At 52.8% G+C, this 14903-nt stretch overlaps 1 protein-coding gene across 5 annotated transcripts in view; it reads left to right on the forward strand.

Moving 5' to 3' along the window:
- RUFY4 (RUN and FYVE domain containing 4) overlaps positions 1 to 14903 on the forward strand; it is a 21861-nt gene continuing 6958 nt past the window's right edge. The window contains exons 1-12 of one of the 5 annotated variants that reach the window (XM_081051652.1): positions 24 to 533; positions 906 to 1040; positions 1172 to 1278; positions 2137 to 2293; positions 2412 to 2515; positions 3773 to 3898; positions 4224 to 4330; positions 4662 to 4805; positions 5247 to 5316; positions 6441 to 7091; positions 7769 to 7875; positions 14064 to 14210. In XM_081051652.1, the coding sequence (XP_080907778.1) occupies positions 2248 to 2293; positions 2412 to 2515; positions 3773 to 3898; positions 4224 to 4330; positions 4662 to 4805; positions 5247 to 5316; positions 6441 to 7091; positions 7769 to 7875; positions 14064 to 14210 (1502 nt within the window). In that variant the 5' untranslated portion in view covers positions 24 to 533; positions 906 to 1040; positions 1172 to 1278; positions 2137 to 2247. Of the gene's footprint in view, positions 534 to 905; positions 1279 to 2136; positions 2294 to 2411; positions 2516 to 3772; positions 3899 to 4223; positions 4331 to 4661; positions 4806 to 5246; positions 5317 to 6440; positions 7092 to 7768; positions 7876 to 14063; positions 14211 to 14903 lie in introns of all 5 variants that reach the window. The other 4 variants (XM_081051651.1, XM_081051650.1, XM_081051653.1 and 1 more) reach the window with 4 other exon arrangements.

The following is a 14903-nucleotide window of genomic DNA, read 5'->3' on the forward strand; positions in this document are numbered from 1 at the left end:
GGGGACGGGGCGGCGGACTGGCTGAGTCTGGGAGAGCGAGAAAGACCGACGGAGCGAGAGAAGAGACAGGAAGCAGATAAGGGGAGATAATGAGGGAGAGACGGGGACGCGGGGGACAGAGACAGGGATGGAGTCTCTGCACCGGGGAGACCAAGTCCCGGGGAGGGACGCAAGCTGGGAGTCGCGCGGGAGGGCAGAGCCGGCGCGTGCCAGGGTTCCTTCACGGGCACTTCCCAGAGTTTGTGAAAACTGTAGTCCTTTGGGGTAACTGCTCCTCTGTTCTCTGCCCCAGGGACTAGCCCGTGGGGCTCCCTAGCCTAGAAAAAAAACGAGAAGCAGGTGATGGACAGTCCCCAGCCTCAAGGAGGCAGAGCGCAGCGAGGGTGGAAGGGCCACAGCCCACCTGAGCAACACACTTTCCCGGCTCCTGGATACAGCAGTGGTCACTTCCCTCCTTTTCAGGGTGAGCATCAGGGATGAGGATGGCACTGGTGACCAGCCCGCATGGAATAGACTCCCCGCAGAAGCCTGAGGTAAGGAGGAGGAGGGAGACCCTAGAGGAGACCGGTGTCCTCCCCTCCCCACCTTCATCACACACTAACCAAGTGACAGTCAAAACTGGCAAGAGTATCAGACGGGGCAGCATCCCAGCCTCTTTGTGCCACCTGGTGGCCATAAGGAAGAAAGACAAGAGCAAGTGGCTGTGATGAGAAGGGAAGGAAACCTTCACAGCAGAGATTGCCACTATCTGCTTCCTGCCCACGTGAAGCCGGGAGGCCTTATTTGGCCAACCAGTGAATCTACCCCACCTCACCCATTCTGCCCTGGTGCCCTTGACCTTCCCTCTGCCACTCCTCCCCTGCAGTCTTCTGTTCCTTCCCCTCTGAGGAGGGCTTCCCCCTCAGGGTGCTGGGCTGGGCCCGCCTGAGTCACCTTCCAAGCAGCAAACTCTGGGAAGTCTGTGCAGAGCTCATAGCCACAAGTGGTGGACTCAGGCTGCCGTGCCGCTCTCCACGCCCCAACCAGCCGGGTCTTTCCAGGTGAGTAGAGGAAGACTCCAAGGTCTGGGGGAGGCTGGAGAAGGGAAGTGATGCCAGGAGCAAGGGCCAAGGAATTTGGATGGCTACGAGGGACAGGCGGAGATGCATCTAGGTATACATGGATTTCACAGACAGTCTGGGCTGGAAGGGACTTCAGAGACCCTAAGTCTACACGCTTCATCTACATATGGGGAAACGGAAGCCCCGGAAAGGGGAATGATGTGCCCAAGGTCACACGGTGAGTTACGGACCAGGATGGACACCCAGGCCCCTTGAGTCCCAGTTCAGTGTTCCCTGAACGCCGTATCCCACCCACCTTCCCTTACTTACTCTCATTTCCCACTCCTGTCCCCTCCACTGTGCCCCATGGCTTCTTCATTCCTACCCACTCCCAAAACCACAGCCTGGGAGGCAGGACACGTAGGTTTCTCACCCCAAACCCAGTCTTCACTCCAGGATCTCAGAATGAGCCCACTGGCCCTCAGGGAATCACAATAGTCCTCTGAGCCCCAGGACCCATTGCAAGGAGAGCAAGCTAAGATTCAACTGGCAGAGAATGGCAGGATTCAAACCAGGTGCCCTGTTCCCCACACACACCAGCATTTGCGCTCAGTCCCAGCTCCAGGGCCTGCCTTACTTCTGCCTCCCTCTCCCCAAAGGACACTTATTTTCCACTCAGCTGAGGCCCTGGAAAGGATGAGAACGTGTGTCTCAAGGATGATGACTGCTCTGGCAAGGCTCCCCAGTGTCCACATGGCATGAGCACTGACAGGGCCCCTCACGCCAAGTCAGGGCCAAGAGCACAGGCCCTGTGGGCACACAGACCTGAGTTCAAATTCTAGTTTCAGAACTTAGAGCTGTGTGACGTTGGATAAGAGACTTACCCTCTCTGAGCCCCTTTTCCACCTTGTATAAAAGGGAGTTAATCATCTCCTAAGGTTGCTGTGGGGACTGAATGAGACAAAGATGCCAGGGATGGCTCCACAAGTGGGGGCCACAGTATAGTCTTCCCACACTGGCCTGCAGGGAAGACCTGGGCTTTTTTCCCCACCAGTTAGCTCGCTGTGACCCTCGAGACATTGCATTCTTTCTCTAGGCTCTGACTCTTCCTTCGCATCAGGAAAGAATTGGGCAGCTGAACCCACAGGCTCCTTCTCCTAGGCTGACCTTCCAGAGCCACAAGAAATCACATCATTTTCAAATACTCATGGCAGAGGAGAGGGCTGCCCTTAAGGTCACCAGGGACCTGAAAAGTGAGTGCGCCCTCAGAGATTTTCTGGGACGGAACTGGGGGAGACGTGAGGGGTCTTGGGAGCCTCTTCCTCAGAGCCCTCACTCCCTGATGTCTGATGTCCACCATCTTCCCCACAGCTGCTGTCTCTGCCATCCTCCAGGGCTACAGGGGCGGGCAGTCGGTGACAGATGCCAGCGCTGAGCTGCACAGACTTTGTGGCTGCCTGGAACTGCTGCTACAAGTGGGGCCCTCCCCGCCTCTCCCCTCCCTGCCTCTCCCGACCCCTCTCTCCCCTCCCCTCTCTCCAGGCCCAGATAACCAGGAGGGCTTTCCCAGATACTGAGGGAAAAGCCATGACCTCCCTTTGCTACCATGCACTGCCACAGGCCCCTCCATCCACAAGTCCTCCCTGCCATTTAACCTCACTTGTGGAGGCTGCCATGGTAGCCTGGGAGGTGAGAGGGGGCAAGGCTGAGGTGTGTGTGTGTGGGGGGAGCGGAGGCAGACACCCTGCTCGGAAGACTAATGTTTCAGAGGCACAGATGTCCGAGGGCTGGCCCTCCTTGCTGCTGGTGAGAGCCCCGATCAGCTTTTACTGAGCACTTACTATGTGCCAGGCTAAGCCTTTATATGCCCACCTTATTTAATTCTCATGCTAACCCCCTGAGGTGTTTGATGACCTACCCACCCCCCACATATAAACACATCCTTCCTACTTCTCCGATTGTGTGTGTGTCCGTGTGTGCGTGTGAGGCTTATGTGTGCGTGGAATGTGTATGGGGTGTGCATATGTGAGTCTCCTGCCAATCTGCCCTCCATCTGCTGCCCCCCCGCCACACTGGCCTCCGGGAAGCACATCAGGAAAGCCCACACAGGGGCTTTGCACTTCTTATCCTCTCTGCCTGGAATGTTCATCCGCCAGGTATTTGAATAGTAGACTTCCTCATTTCCTTCACATCCAGACTTGAATAGTACCTCCTCAGCGAGGCCTTCTCTAGCCACCCTAATCTAAATTTTTAACACACACACAGCACACATACGCCACATATACACACTGCACACACATCACACGTGTGTGCACACACCATACTTTCTATTCCCTTTCTCCAGTTTATTTTTCTCCTTAGCAGTCAGCACTGTCTCACGTACTATATGTTTTACGTACTCAGTTTCTTCATTGCCTGTCAGCTCTACCAAGATGTAAGCCATAAGGTCAGTTTGTTCATTGCTGTAGCCCCAGGACTTAGAAATGGGCCTGGCACATAGTAAGTAAATTCTCAGTAAGCATTTCTGGAATGAATGAGAACACTGAAGTCTCAGAGAGGCCAAGCAGGTGCTCCTGGTCACACAGCCAGTAAGGGCAGAGCTAGGCCCTGCAGCCAGTTCTGTCTGTACCAGCCCTTTCCCCTTTACCACATGCCGGCTCAGCATCCTGGAACACTGGGTGGGTACTAGGCGGAAGCATTTCTACGCTTTCTTTCCCTTTTCTTGTTCCCAGTTTGACCAGAAAGAACAGAAGAGCTTCCTGGGGTCTCGGAAGGATTACTGGGACTTCCTCTGCTCTGCCCTGTGGCGGCAGCGGGGGAACACAGAGCCAGCTTGCTTCGTCCACTCGCAGGGCAAGGTACCCAGGCTGGTCTCAGCACAATCGGGCCCTGTCACCAGGCCTTTGACAGGATGGCTTCAGGGGTGGGAGACACAGGCCTGCCCGAGGCCCCTTTCTCACCCATCCCAGCTCCACCAACCATAAACCCTCTTGCCAGGTCCTCATCTCCCACTAGCCCTGTCCTCAGCACCCCTCCAGCCCCCCCCTTTCCTCCCGTAGCCCCAAGTCCCATGACACCCTTTGTCATCTACCAGCGGTTCCCATCATCTCTCTCTCTCTGGGCTGGCCGAGTTCCCTCTGTTCTAACCCCGCCCACCAACTTAGCCCCCTGTGCACTCTGCAGTTGAAGACCCCTCTGGGAAAAGGCCGAGCCTTCATCCGCTTCTGCCTAGCCCACGGACAGCTGGCCGAGTACCTACAGCTCTGCCTCCTGAACGCAGAGCTCACCAGGTGCGGCTGCTGGGACACGCTCCTACTCACACCATCGGAGCCTACTATCCCTTCTTCGTGAAAGAGCCCTCTTTACCCCCAGAAGGATGGTTTAACATCAAGGATGACTAAAATGAGAGTCATGAAGGGAAAGTCAAGGAAGAAAGGGCAGAAGGGAAGTTAGAACCCCAGTCCTGGGGCCATCGCGATACGTAGGCCTCCTGCTCTCCAAGGGCCACAACCTTGCCTGGGGAACCATCCCATTGTGGTGTCAGTGGAGGTGGATTCTCTGAGGTCAGGAATGGCAGCAGCAGCAGGGCCAAAGGCCAAGAGTGCTGATCTGTTCCCACAGGGAATGGTATGGCCCACGGAGCCCTCTGGTGTGCCCCGAACTCCGGGAAGACATCCTGGACTCTCTCTATGCTCTCAATGGGGTAGCCTTCGACTTGGACCTGCAGAGGCCGGACCTGGATGGGGCCTGGCCCATGTTCTCAGAGTGAGTGGGTGCAGCGTGGAGAGAAGCCTCTTCTCATGCCTGCTGTCAGCGCCGCCACCCATCCCAAGCCAGCCCCATCCATTTCTCCCACCTTTCTTGCTTTGTGAGCCCCTGATTCTCACCTCCTTAGCCTTCTGTTTTCCCAGCATAACCTCATGATATCCCATGTTACTGCATAGAATACATATTCACGAAAGGGTAGTTGGGTGGCTGGGGTTGAGGGTTAGAAGGATGAATGGACGGGATGGAAGGGATGGATGAATGGAAGGTGGGATGTTGGGATGGATGGAGCGGGGGATGAATGAGTGAGGGTGGGAGGGCGGGAAGGTGGCAAAGGAGGTAGGATGAAGAGGTGGTTGGAAAGACGGGATATCCTGCGTCTGAAGACCAAGACCACTGCTGGAGAGAGGCCCGGGGTCCCCGTGACCCTTCCACTTTCAGGTCCCAGTGCTCTAATCCCAGCCGGACCCCAGGAAGAAGACCCAGAAAGACCAAAGATTCCCCAAAGCAGGTGCTTCTGCCCGACCTTCACTCTGAGTTGCCTCTTCTCCATCTCTGCTGGGACCCCCAGGTTGAGCAGTAACTAAGCCCTAAGCCAAATGGACTGAGTGAGAGAGGCCGACGTGTGGCCCTGGGGACTGGGTAGCCACAGAAGTGAGGCTCAGATTCCTAAGGTGGTGGGGATATCAGGGGGAGAAAGGGACAGCTGACGCCACCTGCAGGAGCCAGCGGGGCTCAGAGGAGCAGGAGGAGCTGGGGAGGGTGACCTAAAGCTTGCAGGAAACAGACCAGGGAAACAACCTCTGCTGGACAATTTGCAAACTCAGTTCAGTTCAGGGAGCCAATGAAGAGTGAGATCACCTGCTTCAAATCCCGGCTCCATCCCTGAAACAGTGTCCTCGGGCACGTTACGTGTCATGCCCCACAGGGAGACCGTGAGGCAGCATTGAGACAGACCACATGTTCCGCCACGTGCTCAGTGAGCAGGAGCTTGCAGGACCATTATCCCACGCGCACACGTAGCACCCCCACCAGCTTCCAGGCACCAAGTACAGATACTGTAAGGACTCAGTCTCTGACCTGAAAGAGTTCCAGGTCTGTTCAGGGAGACAGACCCTAAAGGAACGCGTTGCCACACGGCATGTAACGTGCAGTGATGCAGAGAGGAACGCTTCTTGGCACAGGTGACCCTTAGCTGCCTGTCAGTCTGTCAAAGCTTTTACCACAACCTGACAAGACAGATATTATTATTCCCATTTTACAGACAAGAAAACACAAAGAAGTCAAGTTCAGGGGGAAGGGAAGAACTTCGGGGAAACCAGATCCACGCAGAGGATAGAAGTGAAGGAGCGAGAAAGATGCAGGCTAGAAGTGAGGAAGGAGAGGGCATTGAGAAGCACTGCTGCTCCCCGACCAGATCAAAGCTGGGGCCTCGGGTCAGATGACTTGAGGTGTTAACATTCAGATTCCTGGGCCTTCCCCCAGATCTGCTGAATCAGCATTTCCAGCAGGAGGGCCCAGGAATCCGTATGTTTAGCAAGCCTGTGTAGCATGACGGCTGTGGCCTCTCCCATGCACCAGGGCGGTGAATTGGTACAGAGAGGGATGGTGATGGGTTTGGGGACTTCTCTGCAGATCTCGACAGTAGATGCCTACCCCAAAGGAGTCCAACCGCAGGAGCCGCACAGCAGCCAGGCCAGCCGTCTGCGAGATGCACCAGGGGATGACAGATTCGCGGGACTCCCCAGGTCACGGCAACACAGGCATCTTCCTCCCTTTTTGGAAAAGAAGAGAGAAGATCCCAGGAGCCTCAGGACCCCCCAGAGCGTGTGGAAACCGGAGGGGGAAGAGCTGCGACAAGACAAGGAGATGGGAGCCCCAAGGATGGGGATCAGCCTGGAGAACTCAACAGCCAACGTCGTCGAGGGGCTGGGGGAGGGAGCCAAGTGTACTCAGAGGACGGGGGTAGGGACAGAGGGTGAGGGCAGAGGGTTTCTGCTGAGTGCAGAGGGTCAGAGAAAAACAAAGGGGAGTCACGAAGGGGAAGCAGAGTGGGGTCACGTCCAGAGGCTGTGGGTCTCCAGCCCTAGAGAGACAAGAGAGGACGTAATGTCAGGGAGCAGGTGGGAGTGGGAAGTGCCTGGCATTCCAGGGGAGCCCCGGGTCCTTCAGGGCCTGGGAACAAAGGAAGGCTCCATCACAGAGAAGCCACAAGAGCAAACAGGAATGACTGGTGTGACCAGGAGGGAGGAGCAAGCAGAGGTGGCCCTGCAGGATGCGGTCAAGGTGAGAGCAGTTGAGTTCTGTACCTGTCTGTTCTCCGCTCTCTCAACTGGCCCACAGACAGGCATCTTCATGGTAACCTGGGGACCACTCCAACTCACAGATTAATATTTATTAGCCAGCACAGGATTATTATTTGAGGATGTCTTTTGAAAGCTCTGCATTCCTCAGTTAACCACAGTCCCCACCTCTCCTTGTTGCCTCACACCAGGCTCACTTTATTCATCAATACTACCTGCCGAGCCCTTGTATGCACTTGAGTTTGAGTTCCCTTCCCAATAGTTCTTCAGGGAAGTCACTCGTTCTCAGTTTCCATAGCCCTCATTATTAGCATGTTTCTCCCCAATATCTGAGAGCTACTGTTGCAGATCCCACCTAGTTGTTCTGTTGTAGATGCTTCTCCTGGAGGTCACCCAGGATTGTTCTCAAGCCTTCTTCAGCCTCCTCCCTAGCCAGAGTCTTCATGTCCCTGAGTTTTGTAACTTCTATTCTTCAATAAAAGAAGAAATGTCTGATTCAGACTCATGCAGGGGCAGAGCCAGGCATCATCTATCCCAGCACTGTCCCTGGTCCTGGCCTGAAGTCTCATGGGAATGTTTGTCAGGTCAGTCCCTGGACTGGGGTCTCTGCCCTCCTTCTTCAGCTTTCCTTTCCCTTCCTTCTTCCCTTTCCTCCCCCAGAGCCTTAGACATAAACTCCAGAAGACCAAGGAGCAGGCCCAGCACCAGGAGCAGCTGCTAAAGGAGCAGGAGGGGGAGCTGAAGGCACTGCAGGAGCAGCTCAGCAGGTAACCTTGGCAACCATGAGCACACAGGGGCCTGAGAGCAGAGTGGCTGCAGGGACAGGAAGCGCTCCCTGACTCCTGCTGGCGTTCAAGGTCAGCAAGGCCAGCGCCTTCTGAGCACCTCCTGTACACCGGGCCCTGAGCAGGGCACCCTTGAGGAAGCTGAGGCATGCAGGGCATTGTTCCTGCTCTCAAGGGCTCCCACCTTCCCCTCCCATCCCTTCCCTCCCCCTTGCCAGTCCCCTCCTTCACCGGCCTCTCCAGTAACCCCCAGGAGAGATCTATGCTGTCTGTCCTTCCCTTCCCTCCCACACTCATCTTTGCCCCTTTCCGCTGCCTCTTCTGAGCTGCTCCTCTCTGTTTGCAGTCCACTCTCCCTGCCCCACCACACTCCTGCCCTGCTATCTCTTTCAGTTTCCTTCTGCTCCTCTGTCTGTCTCTCATTTTCCTGTTCCTGGTTGCACAATCTCTCCTTCACTCTCTAGATAATCATAATCATAGTTATCATTTACTGAGCACTTACAACATCTCTGGCACTGGTCTAGCTGCTTCCTTAGATAGGTTCTCTAAGAACCCCCATTTTATAGATGAGGAAACTGAGGCTCAAAGATGATGCACAATTCACCCAACATCTCAGTAGAAGAGCTGAGATCCAAACCCTCGCAGCTTACTCTAAAGCCAGTGGGTCGAAACATTACCCCTCAGCCAATATTTCGAGTGTGTGTATTTCAATCTCTTTGTCTCTCTCCCTCAGCATCTCTCCCCATCAGCATTCATCTTTCCATCATCGCTTTAACCTCAAGAGCACACCGTTTTGTCTACATTTCCTCCCCAGTCTCTCAGTGCCTCAGTTTCTCTTTCATAATTTATTTTTAATGTATCTCCACCATGCCAAGATCTTCTTTGGTTTGATTCATTCTCATTGTGTCTCTGCCCTTTGGGGTCTATGCAATTCAGTCTGCCCGTCTGCCTCTATCTCTCCTACATGGCTGACCCCCTGCCCTGGGGCCCGGAGGGCACCAGGCCAACCCCCAACAAAGCCTGATTAGCTGTGATTCAGACTGAATCATAGGACAGTCTACTGACTGTCTGCTTAACAGGCTGAGAGAGGCCAGGGGTCCAGAAACCAACCCTTAAAAGCCCCCGGGTCTCCTCCCCCTGGACACTCAGCTGACCCCAGCAGTGTGGTCAGCAAAGATTCCCATGATTCAGGCCCTAAGTGAAGGCGAGGACCGCACCCCCACCCCCTAGAGTGGGCTTTCTCTAGGAATCAAGACAGGCTGGAGGGAGCAGCTGGGAGGCTCCAGGGAGATACCCAGCCCCAGCCCACTCCCTGCACCTGGAGACCCCCGTCTCACAGATTGCCATCCTGCCCCTCATTCAGTCGTTCCACAAATACTCAGAGAGCCCACTCTGTGCTGGGGCTGTTCTATGTGCCAGAAATCATCTCGTGAGCAAAACAGACAGAATCCCCACCCTTGTGGAGAGTGCATTCTTGTAGGGGAGACAGTCAATAATGTGATAAGCAAGTAAAATACATAGAATGTCAGATTGTGATAAGTTCTAAGGAGAAAAAACAAAGCAGGGAAAGAGAACAGGAAGTGTCAGGGGGTGATATTATATAAGGTAGCATGGTCAGGAAAGACCCTGAAAAGGTGATGTTTGAGTAAAGACCTGAAGGAAGTGAGGCACGAGCCATTTGGGTATGTGGTAGAAGAGTACGCGGCGGGGGGTGGGGAACAGCAAGAGAAAGCCCTGAGGTGGGTGGGAATGGGTATGACAGGTTCTAGGAGCATCCGGGAGGCCATTATGTCCCCAGTGGAGTGAAGGAAGGAGCGGATGTAGGAAACAGTCAAGAGGGTAATGGGAACCAGGTCACGGAGACCCTAGTAGGTCATCAAAAGGACCTTGGCTTTAAGTCAGAGTGAGATGAGAACCACTGAGAGTTCTGAGCAGAGAAGGGACATGACATGACTGTTTGTTTTAACATTTAAAATGTTTGCTTTTTTAAACATTTCAATGGTTAGTAGTGTATTCACAAAGTTGTGCATCGCTCACCACAATCAATTTTAGAACACGTCATCACCCCAAAGAAAAACCCTGTACCTAGTAGCAGTTACTGCCCATTTCCTCCCAACTTCCCCAGCGTAGGAAACCCCTAGTCTGCTTTCTGTCTCTAGATGTACCTATCCTGGACTGACCTATGTTTTCAAGGGCTCACACCCGCTGCTCTGTAAAACTAGTCTATGGGGAAGCAAAGGTGGAAGCAGGGAGACCAATGAGGTAGCCACCCCACCACGCAGGGGAAGGGGATGGTCCCTCAGGCTGCACTGGAGGCTATGGAGGTGCAGAGAAGCTGATCCCTCTGGACCAACTGTGAGTTCGGGCTTCCTGAGAAATTGGATAGGACCCCGAGTTTTCCGGCCTGGAAAGCTTGAGTCACCACTAACCTTCTGCTGTGGCAGAGCAGGTTTGTGGGAAATGCTCAGGAGTTGAGTTTTGAGCATGTTAAGTTTGAGACACTTGTTAGACACTCAAGAGAAGCCACTGGGCAGGCAGTTGAGTGTGGAGTTCAGGAGAGAGGCATGGGCTGGGGGCTCCTGGGGAGTCACTGAAATGCTGATGGTGAGTAACAAGCTCTTACGGCTGGGAGAGTATACTCCCAGCGTCAGGGAACTTAGGACCCGGCTCTTGGGAAAAGGCGCCATGGGCAGCCAACTGGTGACAGGTATCTCCCCACCAGCAAACAGAAGTGCCACGGGGCCCATTCAGTCACTCAACAATATTTATTGTGCCTCTACTACGCCATGGCGGGCCAGGGGAGAGGGGGGATGGACAGCAGTGCACGGAACAGGCAATGTCTGCTCTCACACACCTGGAAGATAGACAATAGATCAACAAATGGAAATGTTGGTATCAGGTAGTCATAAGCCCTGGAGAAAAATCAATCCAGGAAAGGGGAGAGAGAGTGACACAGGAGAGTCTTCTAGATTTAGAATCAGGGAAGCCCTCTCTGAGGAGGTGACATTTGAGCAGAAACCCCAGCCAGGCAGATATCTCGGAAGAGTGATCCGGATAGAGAACAGACAGACGCAAAGGCCCAGGAGAAGCACTCGTGAGGACGAGCCTGCCATGCGGCTGCAGCAAAGGGAGAGCAGTCGAAGCAGGAGCGCTCATGGTCTGACTCAGGTTTTAAAAGATCACTCTGGTTGTGCTATGGAGAATAGACTGAGAGAGGGCCGGGGTACAGAGCCCCTGGCTGGATGCCTAGGGAGGACCCAGCAGACCATTCATTCCCCAGGGCCCAGAGCAGATCAGCCCCGGCTGTGAAAATACACTTGGAACTGAGCTTTGGGACTGGCAACACCCACTTGCCAGCTTTCTGGCTGTGGGGTTCTGGGCAAAGAGCCTTCCCTCTCTGACCTGAGGGCCCTGATTTGCAAAAGGAGGTGGTTGGATCTCTAAAGTTCCTCCTTCCAACTCAGATGCTCTGTGAGACCATCTTCCCATGCAGGTGGGTTTCCTCTGCCCTCTGGGTAATATGTCAGGACAAAAGTGATTAGGACAGGTACAAATGGAAGAGGTCCTCAGATGGGGAACTAGGGAGATGTCAGCCCCACCCCCTCCCTCCTTGGGTGGCAGCACTGAGCTCCTTTGAGGCATGCCAGGTGCTGTGAGGATCCATTCCTTGCTCCCACCTGCTGCCCTCTCAGCACTGGTGCCACAAACCACTGGTGATGAGGACCCATGAATGCAAGTGTGGGGAGGCGAAAAGAGATTACAGCTGTACAAGCCTGCATCCCGCTCTCTGCTCCCTCCACGTGTCAAACTGTGTGACCCTGGGCAAGAGTTACACCCTCCCCGAAGCTCCATTTTCTTTCCTATAAAATCATTATAGTTCCTGTCCCCATAAATTTGTGAAAATTAAATGAAACGAGACTATTAAAGCACTAAGCTAAGTGCCTGTCACATAGTAGGTGCTCAATAGACTTTAATTCCTTCCGTGTCCCCTCCTACATGACGAGTGTCTGTCACCCCCTACTTAAAATACCTCATTGGCTTCCCCTTATTTGCACTGAGATTAAAGTCTACTTCTCCTGGGGCCACTGATCAGGCCTTGCCTACCTCCCACCTCATCTCCTGCCTCTCCCACGCCTGCCATTCGTGGTATTCTAACTTCACTAGCTTTCTTTCAGTTCCTCGAATAAGCCAAGTTCTTTCCAACTTGCAGACTTTGGCATGTGCCCTTCTAGGGCTGTACATGGCTGACTTCTCATCTTTTAGATCTGCTTCAATGTCACCTTGTCTAAGAAGCCTTCCTGAGTGCCCTCTCAAGTCTGTCTCAACTCCTCATTTATCGCTGTCACATACTGAGATTAATTATTTTATTGGTCTATTGCTACATTTTATTGTTTTGTTTTTTTTGAAATTCTTTTTTTTATTAGTTTCAGGTGCACAAGACAAAGTGCTACTTAGACATTTATCATTTATATCCCTCACACTGTGTGAACCCTCCTCCCCCTATCCACATTTTATTGTTTTGACCAGTGCCCCAAACACACTATAAGCTCCACCAGGAGCCATAGGCATTGCTCCATTTCTTGTACACAGTAGGCGCTTCATAAATATTTCCTCCCACCACAAAGCATAGTGATCACCTTAAGGCCTGTGCTGGCCACACCAGAGGCCTTGGGATCGCTGGGCAAGTAAACTGGCCCAGAAAAATGAAATCAGCAGCGGAGAAATGAGGGGGCTGAAGGCTAGAATGGTCATGAGAAGTCAAAACATGGCCCTGACCCAATGCCGCAGCACAAAAACACTCTTTCTTAAGGCTGGCCTTTTGGGAATTCCAGTGGCTATCTGTTGTTGGTTTGATGTCATGGCGCACCCAGTTTTCTTCCCTACAGCATGCTACATGGCAGTGTTTTAAAAGTTAATAATTCAACTCATTGTCGAGCCTCTCACAAGCTTCTTCCTTCCCCTAAACACACGCAAGCCCAGGATCCTGAGCAGGCACGTGCACACACATCCAGAGGTCACGGGACATGCATCACCATCGCAAACCCTCCCATCGGAGTGAAGGAGTAAGAGGCTGGGACCTTTTCATTTCCAGTCCAGTAGACGTCTTGGAGCCCTGTAGAAAGCCACTAACGACCAAAAGAAGGGGCAAGAATAGAGCTGAGGAGATTCCAAGGCCAAAACTGAAACAGCCATTTAAGAAAGCCATATGCTTAATATTACTTTTTTGTAATTGAAAAGACAATGTAACATAATTTTTCAAAATATTTTAAAGCCAAAAAATTAGCCCATATCCTACGCCATTTACCCACCTTCCCCAAGCACCACAGTGGTTTTCATGGGCACAGCCCGTCCAGCCTGGGTCCCCAGACACCCACCTTCCCCCAGACAGCTGCCATGATTGTGAGCGTGCCTTTCAAGAAATTTATATTTTAAAATGGAAATATTTTTTAAAAGAAAAAGAAAGAAAACAAATGGAAATGTTGGTTCGTCTCCTCTAAAGGAATACACAAGACTAGGCCCTGTTTTCATTTCTCCAAACAGTTAGTGAGGGATCAGCCAATAGGTGTTGGTCCACACAGTGCTATTTTGTGTGTGGTGTTGTGTGTATGTGTGTGGGGGGTGTTGTGTGTTGTGTTGAGAGTGTATGTAGTGTGTGTGGTGTGTGTGGTGTTTTGTCAGTATATGTGGTAGGGAGTGCATGTGGTGTGATGTGTATAATGTGTGTGTGGTATATGTGTTGGGTGGTATGTAGCGTGTGGTGTATGTCGTGTTGTGTGTGTGGCATGTGTCTGATGTGTGTGTGGTGTGTATGGTGTCTTGTGAGTGTGTGTGTGGCATGTGGTGTGTACGATGTGCTTTGTGTGTGTGGTGTATGTGCTGTATTGTGAGTGTATTTGGTGTAGGGCATGTGTGTATGTATAGTGTGGTATGTGTGTGTAGAGTGTGGTGGGTGTGTTGTGTATGTTGCGTTGTGAATGTGTGTGTAGTGTGTGGCATGTGTGGTGTGTTTGTGTGTGTGTGTGTGTAGCTGTGGGATGTGTGTGTGTGTACGTGTGTACTTCAGCTGCAGGGGGCACCATCAGCTTCCCCTAAGGGCTCCTTGTCAGGCAGAAACCCAGCCTAGTTCAGTCAAATGCTGAGCCTTTTTTCCTCTCTTCCTCTGTGCCCAGGTGTCAGGAAGAGAGGGCCCAGCTGCAGGCAGAGCTGAAGCAGAAGCAACAGGAGACTGAAAGGAGGGACGCCATGTATGAGAAGGAGCTTGGAGGGCAGCGGGACCTGGTCCATGCCATGAAGAGGAGGGTGCTGGAGCTGATTCAGTAAGGGTGGGGACAATAGGGCCGGAGTGCAGAAGGGGGAGAGTGTGGGATGTGAAGCTGGGGAATGAACATTCTGCTCCACTAACAACTAGAACACAGGTTGCAGGACCTTTTAAACATATTAGCTCTGTTTCTTCTTTTAGCCACCCCCTGCCATTATCCCCATTTGACACACAAGGAAACTGAGGGTCAGAGAGTCTGACTTGGCCGCCAAGGACACTCAGCATATAAATTGCATAAAGCCCTCGGACTCTAAGGCATGCCCCCACCCAACCCACGCCCACATACACACACACCTACCAAGCTTAAGAGAAGGGAAAGGAGCTCATGCTTGAGAAGGAACTGGGAGAAGCAGCAGGTTAACCAAGAAGTAGTCGCAGATATTACACTTGCCTGCCTACTGGACTTCCTCAGACCAGGGGCTCTCTGGGCCCGTCCTGAGTCAGCTGTCCTAGGTTCCAGAGGCCGAGCTCACCAAGCTCACTGAGGGGTGGAGGAGATGTGGGAAGCCTGGTTTCTGCTCTTCTGTTTAGTGGGGACATAATTCACAGATACGTGTTACCCTTTACACAATTCAAGAAGTAAGAGACCACTGGACTCAAGTACCATTAGAATTGGAAGGTTGCTGTGGGATCATTTAAGAGTAAATCTTCTGGCACAAAATCCAAGTGATATTAAAGATGAGAAAAGAGA

This window comes from Rhinolophus hipposideros (genome assembly GCF_964194185.1).
Source record: "Rhinolophus hipposideros genome assembly, chromosome: 6".
In the NCBI taxonomy this organism is placed as follows: Eukaryota; Metazoa; Chordata; class Mammalia; order Chiroptera; family Rhinolophidae; genus Rhinolophus; species Rhinolophus hipposideros.